At 34.8% G+C, this 10,880-nt stretch overlaps 1 protein-coding gene across 1 annotated transcript; it reads right to left on the reverse strand.

Moving 5' to 3' along the window:
* Positions 1-8,863: 8,863 nt before the first annotated feature.
* On the reverse strand, positions 8,864-10,151 carry LOC147497974 (uncharacterized). Its single transcript, XM_086563078.1, has 5 exons — positions 9,983-10,151; positions 9,758-9,902; positions 9,475-9,630; positions 9,026-9,220; positions 8,864-8,954 (listed from the first exon to the last, which is right to left on the reverse strand). Exons 1-5 carry the CDS (start codon positions 10,149-10,151, stop codon positions 8,864-8,866), a joined length of 756 nt encoding a protein of 251 aa, XP_086419204.1.
* Positions 10,152-10,880: the final 729 nt, after the last annotated feature.

Here is a 10,880-nt window from a genome sequence, read left to right on the forward strand (position 1 = left end):
GTAAAACTCTTGGAGTCTAAGACCATAATCTATTATTTATCAGACATTTCACGCTTTTAATTTCCAATTTACGAAAAAAGATTGAAACATTCTGAATGCCCGACTTCCGAAAGAATGTAATGCTTGCTATTGGTGGTAGCTGCGGGTTCTTTTCGTTTTTTTGGATCACTTGTTTGAATGAAAATGAGTTTTCTCCGATAAACAAATCGCGTATTGTTGTTGGTACATTGGTGTTGTGGGATGAACATGGTTTTCTCTTTGAAAATTCTGATGAACATTTCAGGAGTTATGATATTCCAAAATAATATATTTTGAATCGAAAAAAAAATTGGGATCTTTGAAAATTTAAAAAATTTGGATTCGAAATTTCCGATCCGATCCGAAGTTATTCGAAATTTCGAAAATATCGTTTCAAAAAATGGAAATATATTTTTTTCAATCCCGAAAAAAAATTGGATCGGTTTAATATTTTTTAAATATTATATCGGTAAAACCCGAAAAAATTTGGAAAAATTCGAAGGATTCGATTAATCGATCCGATCCGATCCGAAGTTTGACCCCTTTTGACCCGTCCCCTTGGCCCAACTATATAACGTATATGTTATATATCGTACAAAGTCATTATTTTTTGCCTTTTTTGAATACAATCACGTGATGTTAAACGGTAACGTCAATTTTACACTCCGATATAAATTTTACGGAAATCAAATATGTTAAACGGTAACGTCAATTTTACAATTTTACGCAAAAAATATGTAGCCAATTGCAAAAAAACCGAAAGTTTGTTTATTTTTAGAATAAATTCAAAATACGTAAAAGTATGTTGTGTTGTATTTTTAGATAATTTTGCTAAAAAAATCAAACACAATTTTTATAGAACTCCTCTATTTTTAGATAATTTTGCTAAAAAACTCAAACAAATTTTTTTTATAGAACTCCTCTAAGGTTTAGAGACTTCCTAATTAATTGCATACTAGTGATTTGCATTGAAATACATGTCCTAACTCCTAACTCGGTTGTGTTTATGATATTAAATTATATGTCCTATTTAAGGAAGCCTTTAAACTCGACTTTCTAAGTTATTATTGCTTTTCATTAGGAATTATCATATCGTCTTTTCCTGAACACTCAACACCTTTTTGTGACAAGGATTTGTTATTCATGGCCCATAGTGTCCACTCCTGATCGATAGAACAAAAGCAACCACCTTATACAAGCCACTTTCACAGATGCTTTCCTAATCGAAAATGTTATATGTGCTGAGATATGATTATAACATTCCAAAAGTTGTATGCCCCTTACTGAATTGAGGGGAGCGAACCTACAATAGGGCTAGCAGTGATAAGCCCCCATAACTTTTCTTTTTCAAAGACAAAATATATATATCATATGTAAATACCAAAATGAGTCTATTTATTAGGACTCCCTAATATCACACCAAATGAGATTAGAACTAAACTAATTTGTGATTAATGAAGGAGGTTTAGGGTGTTTGTTAATGGCTGTTCTCATTGGTGGAAGATGCCTACATATCCGGTTAGAGTGAATGATCTGGAATTAAGCCAACGTAGTTCTGGAGTTAGCTTTTATAGATGTAGTGTGAGGGCCGGTCTGAGTCATTATGACAAAGAATGGGTTCTGGCCTAGAGTGTTGTTGAACAATATATAATGATATGGCTGAACAGTGTAGTTGGTGGAAAGGCATGTATGGTTGTTAAAGTGTGACGATTATTATAACAACCCCAATTTTTAAACAATATAAATTACATTATTTGAATTGAAAATAACTATTATATTATGAAGTCTAGCTTGTTCTAGAATTTGTTTGGCTGTTGTTGATTTTTCAAAATTGTTTTTACTTGAATTTGTTTGTCAGAACTTTTGCGGGTATTTTAGAATCATTTTTTTAGGCTTGAAAACATTGTTAAAATGTACCCATTCATATAGGTATAAACCTTGGGTGTTTTTAGACCCATTTAAGGCTCATAGGTTAACTTAAACAGACTTAAAACATTGAAAAAGAATACCTGCGAAATTCCTCTGTAAAAATCTTATTATTCAAAAACAAAACCCTAGTCTCTATTAAAAAGAATATTTTTTATTGAAAGAAATAAAAAGATGGGGAAGAAGAAGAAAATAGATTGGAGAAAAGGAAGCATTGTTATTCTTTTGCAAATTCAATTTAAGGTGAGTAGACATATTTTTATCAAATTTATAAAAGTTCCATATTTAATTATGAACATCTGCACAAGTACTAACTTGTGAATTAAATTCGACTAATTAGATGATGTAACTAGTTTTTTTTACAGAACTAAACAATTTTAGTTCTCTGAGTCATCTTCCATTTCCAATTGGCCTTGACTGATTCCAGTTTATATTCTATTTGATGTGAATTTTACAAGAAAGTGCGTCAGAAAATTGAATAACATAATTTAAGTTGTTAAGTCTGTTCCATCACATAGTTTAGGGTACATACTAAACAAATTAGTGTTTAGGAATTTTTGAATTGAAATGGCTTTTCTATCTAATTTTCAAAATGACATAATTGATTCAAAATGTTGATTATATGAATTCTCTAGAATTTTTAGAATGGACAAAGGTCAAACTACCCTAACCAATTTCTCATGCATAGAACAATATACGTAACTTATTAGTGTAGGTTTTAGTTATACAAGAAAAAAATCTAATGATCATGCAATTTGTATCGTATTAATATTTCAAATAAATGTGTATTGATTGGAGGAGTAATTATTTTATTTGTCTAAAGAGTTCTATTATATGTATTAGAATAAGAGTTGCATGCATAATTATTTGATGAATATTGTATGTATAGAGTGTATATTGGTAGCTAAAGATTTGGCGTGGTATTATGCAATTATTTATATTGGCACTGATGGACTTTGATTTTGACTATGTAGCTGATAAGAACTACGAAAGCTTGATTCCAATCTTGAAAGATTTGGATACGTAGGCAGCTTTGAGTAAAAGTGCAGCCAATATATTGTATATTATATATTAGTTTTTGTGATAACTATATGTGTATAATGTTAGTATTTAATTGTATACGTGCTTGTGGCTGTTTGAATTATATTTGATTGATGATCATTCGTGTTGCGTTCAATGATATTTAAATGTGTGATTGATTTGCATTGATGTGTGAGAATAACTTTTTGCACGTGATCAATTGTTGTGCATGATTAATGCTAGTACAATGATAAGTGAGCTGAGAATAATATTTTCAACGAAGCCCGACCGCCTTTAGAACTCCCCACGCCTCAGGTTTGGTAATGATATATTATGACTTGAGATGTCATATGATAGGAAGGCATTCATTGAATGTGCCATGAATGACCTGGTAGTGTTATGATAGGTATTTCTTGAATGTGGCTGGAATGACCCAAGGTATTCATTGAATATGCCATGAATGACCAGTTAGTGTTATGATGGGTATTCCTTGAATATGACGGGAATGACCCAAGGTATTCATTGAATGTGCCATGAATGACCTGAGATATTGAATGCCCATAAGAGGCTGTGAATATGTGAATGGAAAGCCCAGAGATGGCTGTGACTCACAAGTTACGAGTTTGCAAGATGTAAATATGTTCCTAGAGGCGATATCCCCACTTGGGATATATGTCTTGTAGTGGTACTCGGTGTGAGAGAGGCACACGGGTATGTGTGATTTGGCAAATGTGTGAAGTGCAAATCCTGGAGTAGGAACTAAAGGTGAGGTCAGTAAATAAGTGATTAATAAACAAAATACATTGTGGAATTGAATGAACTAAAAGTATGTGAATTTGTGTGATGCTATGGATGTGAAGTGTGACTGTGAATAATATTAGTAAATGCTTGTGATCTTTTATGTGATTGCAAAATGACTATAACTTGATATGTTATTACGAAAATATTAATGACTTGTGATAATATGATATTTATGGTTATGCACGTAGAAACTTTATGACGTAATGATGTCATGTGAATGACTACCTTTGATATAGGTATTATGAAAAGTGGTATTCTCCGAATATGCGGGACTAACCAGGTTGTATCAATTAGACTTAAATATCTTAAATGAGATTTGATTATGAATGGAAATTTGACTGGCTGAGATAAATCATTTTATTGTAATGTCTAACTCTGCTTTGCAGGAGGGTAGGATCTATTAATATTTTATACAGGGACATAAATATCCTACCCTAAGACGACATGTTGGCTTAAATGTAAGGTGTATCAAACTCATATTTAATTAAGTTATTATATGTGCATTTAATAAGTGGAATGTAAGTGATATTTATGTTGTGAGTTATTTTGGAAAGTAGGAATGATGAGTACTGTTATATGAGATTCTTGGAATTTTAAATCTTACTTGGAAAGAAACTACATGCGTTTTGAGAAAAACGGAACTAATTCTTCAAGTTGAAATGATTGTAATAGTATATTCCTTTATTTGAAATATTGAACATATTGTTTTTATTTTAGTCTTACTCATACCAAAATAAATTCAATTTGCTGACCCATGTTTGCTTTGTTTTGCAACGTGGGTGTGTTCATGGAAACATATATGGTGGAGTGTAGTGGATGAGGACACATGATTTGGATTTACTCTTGGAGTCTAATGGTTTAAGTTTTTTTGAAGTGTACGGGTTTGTTTTGAGACAGATGTAATAAAGTTGGTTAGTTTCTTTGTAGTTTAGTAATGTGATTGAAGGATTGTTCTTTTTGGTTTTAAATTTGATCTCATATTTTAATATAAGTGGTTGATAATATGCTATTAGGGTTTCATTTCATCCCGGGTTTTCGGATGATTAAATAGGGTGATGATTGAGATAATTATATCTTGGATAATTTCCTATTTTAAATTTTTCTAGAAATTTGGGGTGTGACAATTATCTTAAGCATGGTGGAGGAGTGGCGTTGATGGAGGATCATGATCCATACTTTATCGTCTTGAGAGAAGGATAATGTTCGAGTTTAGTTTAGGGTGTTTTGTATGTGTGGTGCTTTAGGTCGGTTGGGTGGATGTGGCATTGGTGGAACAAAGTAGATTGTAGAATGTATAATACCTGAGTTGTAGTCCGGTTGGCCTGAACGAGATATCTTCTGTTAGTATAGCAGTGTTGAGTATAGAGCGTATTTCCTAGATTGTAGCATGATTATCTGAGTTAGATGCCTTCTGTGAATATTCTTATACTCGTGTTGATGGCTCAATCTGATTGTGTTGCTGACTTGTCTTCCACATGTCTTCCTGTGATTGGTGTTTGATGAAGGATGAATATATTCCCTTTCACCATATATAACTATATACTACTAATTAATCTCCTATTTAATGTCCCGTAATGTGATACTATCCCCTCCCCATCCCTAGTTCGGCATCGTGAGAGCTCTAAAAATTACTTCTCTAAAACATAACCTAGAAAAGATACATAACACATTACAATTGGCAATATTACTCACTAAATAAATTGTGATGAAATTTGGGATCTTTGTGCAAGCAGTTGACGTGCTCATGATGCACATACTTCATTCATTAAGTACTAAACAACTTGTAGATTAATAATGCATAGTTAAATATAGGGGTATTTAGACTTTGGTCATAACCATAGTTGGTTTATTAGGATTTAGTCCAGAAAAGGTTGAATATTAGGGTTTAGTCCTAGTTTTGGTTTTTGACCACCAGTCAACTGAGTTGACTGTGGTCAATCAGCTTGTATTTTCAAAATGGTAATAATACCCTCGCGTGCAATATCATGTGAATAACTAAAGTTGCCGTTGGAATCTCGCTGAAATTGACTTGCCACGTGTCACAAATCTAACTGACAAATAAATCAACGACCAAAATAATAGATCCATTGGTGATCCTCTTTATAAGAGAAACCAATCATCCTTTGCAATTTGAAAATGGCAAACAAGAAATCAAACAAACCATTTCATCTTCGCAAATCTCACTCAGAAGGAAATATGGGGGGAGCCTCTGTCAGCACTTTTGTTGCGCCACAGGTACACTTTTCCTACCTCTCCACCTTCAAAATTCTAATGGTTGACAAGTAGGACTAAACTCTAATTTGTCAAGTAACAGTAGGGACCAAGTCCTAAAAGATGGCCTTATTTATTGTATCAAAGTCTAACTTGTATATAATCTTGGTTTTCACAGATATGTCAGCTATGTTACCAAGAAGACCACACAGCTCGTAAGTGTCCATACCTGAAAAAGAGATGCAATATGGAAAATTGTAGAGGCACTATGGATTTGCACAAGTCTGAAGATAAATCTGGCAAAGTACTTGAGTTGTGGCTCTGCTGTGATTGGGTTGGATGTTTCAATAAGGTTCAACTAACTACTGCTGACAACCAGCTTCTACTGCCTATTGAGAAGGAGGTCACACTTGTCATTAATTGTGATGTTTGTGGGCATGAGTGTTGTTGCGTTGTGGGGTACCCATAGGGTTTGTTGTGTCTTTGTCATTTTGTATTTTGAAGGAAGCTTGCAGCGCAAGGATACTATGTCAGTTTGTCTACATTTTGTTGCAGACGTTTGCATTGCACTATGGTGTCACATGTACATTTTGTTGCAGACGTTTGCATTGCACTATGGTGTCACATGTTCCTTTATTTATTTTAATTTAAATTTAGGGTTCCCTTTAATTTATTGATTGCATTGCACTGTGGTTTCACATGTTTCCAAAGTCATAAAAGCAATCCAATAATGTGACCTTTCATACCTTACCAACAGAGTTCTATAAAAAGAAACATAATTCATTAAAATGCGTCAAGCAGCTTCTGAAAGGAAATACAATCATGGATAGGGCAAAGGGCAAAGGGAAGACATCAGAAGCAGTTGGTCGTGCAAAGAAGAAGAAGAAAAAAGAAGATAAACCAAGAAAACATAGTGCAAACAATGCAAGCAAGAAAGAAAATTGGGAAAATTCATCAAAAAATGTAGCAACAATTCAGGAGTTCACTATCATGATTAATGGGAATGATGAAGTTGACCAAATGAATGTTTTAGAGCACATGAAAAAGATATTAGCTCAGGCGGATGATGAATGTGAGGAAGTTGTTTCTAACAGTGTTGGGAGTTCTTGAGATATAATGATGATGGTGTTAATGCTAAGTATGTTAATGTTGTTGTTCATCTAGTGTTTTTAATGTTGTTCTTCCAATGTTGTTATTCTTCCAGAGATATTTGAGTCCATGTCCCAGTCTTGTTGTTGTTGCTTAATGTTCCAATGTTATCTGATCTATTATTGTTGTTGGTACTCCAAATAGCATAACATTGACAAATTTCAAACAAAACAGAGCAGAGGACATTAAACTGACAAATTTTATACCAAAATATAGCATTACAAATCCAAAAGTACATCTAATCCCAAAATAGCATTACAAATCCAAAAGTACATCTAATCCCAAAATATAGCATTACAAATCCAAAAGTACACCAGACCAATAGCTTAAGTACCAAAATGTAAGTAAAACTAAAAACTGAAATGATAAAGAGTTTGTTTTCACAACAACATTCAGTCTTGGATTTGCTTTCACTGTGTCTGACTAAGTGGCTCTGCAGCTCTCTAACTTAAATTCATTAGAGGTGTTGAAGGTGTTGGTACATTGTCATCTCCAAACATCAACCTATATAAACCCCTTGTCCTCACTCCTGTGCCTGGTGTTGGTCCTCTTGGCCTTCTACTTCCTCCTCTGGATTCTTCATCTTGTGGTGGTGGTGGTGTTGTTGTTGCTTCCTATTGAACTTCTGCTGCTGGTGCTCTTCCTCCTCTTAGCCTTGTGCTCCTTGCCTTAACTCCTCCTTTTGGTGCTGCTGCTACTTAAGGTTCAACTTCTGCTGCTGGTGCTCTTCCTCCTCTTGGCCTTGTGCTCCTTGCTCTAACTCATCCTTTATCTACTTATGGTGCTTCATGTTCCACTTGTTGTTCTTGTTGCAGTGGAACACTCTTTCTTTTCCTCCCTCTCCTATTGGCTTCTTCAGGTGGAGCATGTTGCTCTGGTGGTTGTTGTTCAGATGCTGCTTCAGTATGGTCTTGTCCACCTTCAACTAAATCATTACTCATTAGTTAACTACCATTACTAACTTTAAATACTCATTTGTTAACAATGAAGAGTTACCTTGGCCTTTACCCATCCCTCTCTTGCCATGAACCCCTTTCTTTCTTGCATCGCAAGTTAAGGTATTGTGACCAGGTGTTCCACACTTTGCTCATTTTCTATGAGTCTCAAGTAGTTCATAGGAAGGTGCAGTTGCAAGAAACTTGACACGTGTTTGGCTAGAAACATATTCACAGTCAGTTGCACTTGCCTTCTCTAATGGCCACATTCCTTAGGTTCTGAAATCGAGATGGGCGAGGGCTACTACTGCGCTCACCTACTATAGGATATCGCATGCCTGGAGGGAAGCCAACTTCAGCGCGGATGTTGCGGCAAAGCATGGAGCCACTTTAGACTAGGATGGTTTTGTATGGAGCGTGGATAGACCACCTTTTGTCACAAGTTTGGAAAACCAGGACCAGTTATACTTTAGATTTTCTTAGAGTGTAGCAAGATGCCATTTTGTTCCTCATGTAGTAAGAAACTCTAATATGTAACCTTTTATTTATCTTTATAATATATTCACATTTGTTGGCAAAAAAAAAAAAAAGTGGTTCATCTTCACTCCTAATTCTCTATTTTTTTGGCCTTCCACCCTTTCTAGTGTGTTCAGGAGGCAGAACCAACTCTGATGGGCTTTCCTGTATAGAGTAAGCAATATGAAAGTAACAAGTTAAGACAAGTTAGGAAGTTATGAAAGTAACAAGTTAGGGACAAGTTAGAAACAAGTTAGGAAGTTATGAAAGTAGTATGGACTTACTATTTATGGCCAGTCCTCAATATTATCAAGTGGATAAAGATAATTTGCATAAGTTGCTTTGAATGCTTCGAGACTAAAATTTGGATTGCAATACCTGTAAAAAAATGGACTTAATTAATAACAAAAACAAAACACATTAAAACAATATGCAATGAAGTAAATTACCTTGCCCACTGGGGCCTCCTTGGTCCAAGGACTGCAACAACATGTACACAAGGCACTCCTAACATTTGCCACTCAATACAAGAGCATTGAAGTTTGTCAATATCAACATTGTACTTAATCCCAGTCTTGGTGTTGATTACTAAGTATTCAACATCTGATACACCCTTTATCTCATACCAATTGTATCTCAACTCCCTATTTTTTTTATCATGAACAACACATTTGGTACAACTTCACCAGGCATCAATGACAATGACAATTCCCTTCTATTATAAACCATTTGCAACTAATTTAGGTTGTACTTATCCATAAAATGGACTAATGGTTTATCTTTGATGCACAATATCCAGGAATTGAAGCTTTCACTGAAATTATTGGTTAACTCATCACACTTTGATGTCTAGTCAAAGTGTGCCATATACAACAACTCTTTGGCTCGATTGTCTAACCAATCCAAAGCTTTATTGTCTGTTTTGTTGATAACACCCAATATCTTTATCAGTTCTTGTTGCTTGTATGCCTTAGCTGCACCCCAAGCTAGATTCTCCCATAATTCACCACCAAAATTCTTTTTGAAGTTCTTATACATATGTCTGAAGCAATACCTGGAAGAAAAAACATATACATATTATCATTATGACTGAAATAAACAACATATACAAAAAAAAAAGGCTTATTAGGCATATACAACATATACATATACAAAAAACAACATCACTTATTAGGCATTACCTGTGATTTGAATATGGAAAGTACTCATCAACAACACTTATTAGTCCTTTTTGTCTATCACTGATGAAGGTAAGCTTGTCTTTATGCATGTCAATAAATGGCTTCATCTCACATAAGAATTGCCTCCATGTATCCCTATTCTCCCCTTTGCATATGTAAAAACAAAGAGGGACTATCCCATTCATGGCATCCAATCCAATAGTAGTTAAACAACACCCACCATACTTGCCTTTGAAAAACAGCCATCCGGATCAACAATTGGTCTACACCTATTCAACCATCCATCAAGTGATGACTTGAATGCAACAACAACACCAATGAAACTTTGATTCTTTTCATTCACAAAATGCTTGGCAAGGCTACCAGGGTTTGACTTTATAATCTGCCTACACATCTCTGGGACTAGTCTATAACCCTCCTCATAATTGCCATTGATCACTTAAAGCATCAATGTCCTAGCATTCCAACCAATCCAATAGGATATGCTAACTCCATACTGAAAAACATCTCTACTTGTATATCCTTAGGTCTGTAATCTAGATGCTCTCTCATCTTATTTCTAAGTGCTTAAGCCACCCATGGTGCTCTAGCACATTGTAAACTTGTTCTTCACACTAGCTTCACATGTATGTTCATCATTATAGTTTCGAAGAACAAAAGTGTGCATGTCTTTTCTGGTAAGAGTAGCAGTTATAGTCCACTCACAGCTAGGATCTTTGCATGCCAAAATGTATCTCTCTCTGTCATTTTTTACTTGTTGTGTACTAAACTTGTGCTTAATTGCCATTGTCTGGAAGAACTCTCTACAATCCTCTACAGTTGCCCATGTCATTTTAGGCTTCAACTCACATGTGCCAAACCTTTTAGAAGCTTCAACAGGGTCAGAAACCTTAGCCATGTCCTCAATCTCGAAAACATTTGTTGTTCCCATGGACCAATTTCCCAAAACAGTGCCTTGTAATTCTTCTTCTAAATTGTGGACTTCTTCATCAACCATCATTGGATCAATATCATTATCTAACTCATTCTCAGAGTAATCACTACCTGTAGGACAATACTCTTCATCACTATCTTCTTCAGTGCTATCATACCCTACATCCAACCAAGTACCAAAAACTTGCCC

The sequence above is a fragment of the Coptis chinensis genome, chromosome 5 (assembly GCF_015680905.1).
Source record: "Coptis chinensis isolate HL-2020 chromosome 5, ASM1568090v1, whole genome shotgun sequence".
NCBI lineage: Eukaryota > Viridiplantae > Streptophyta > Magnoliopsida > Ranunculales > Ranunculaceae > Coptis > Coptis chinensis.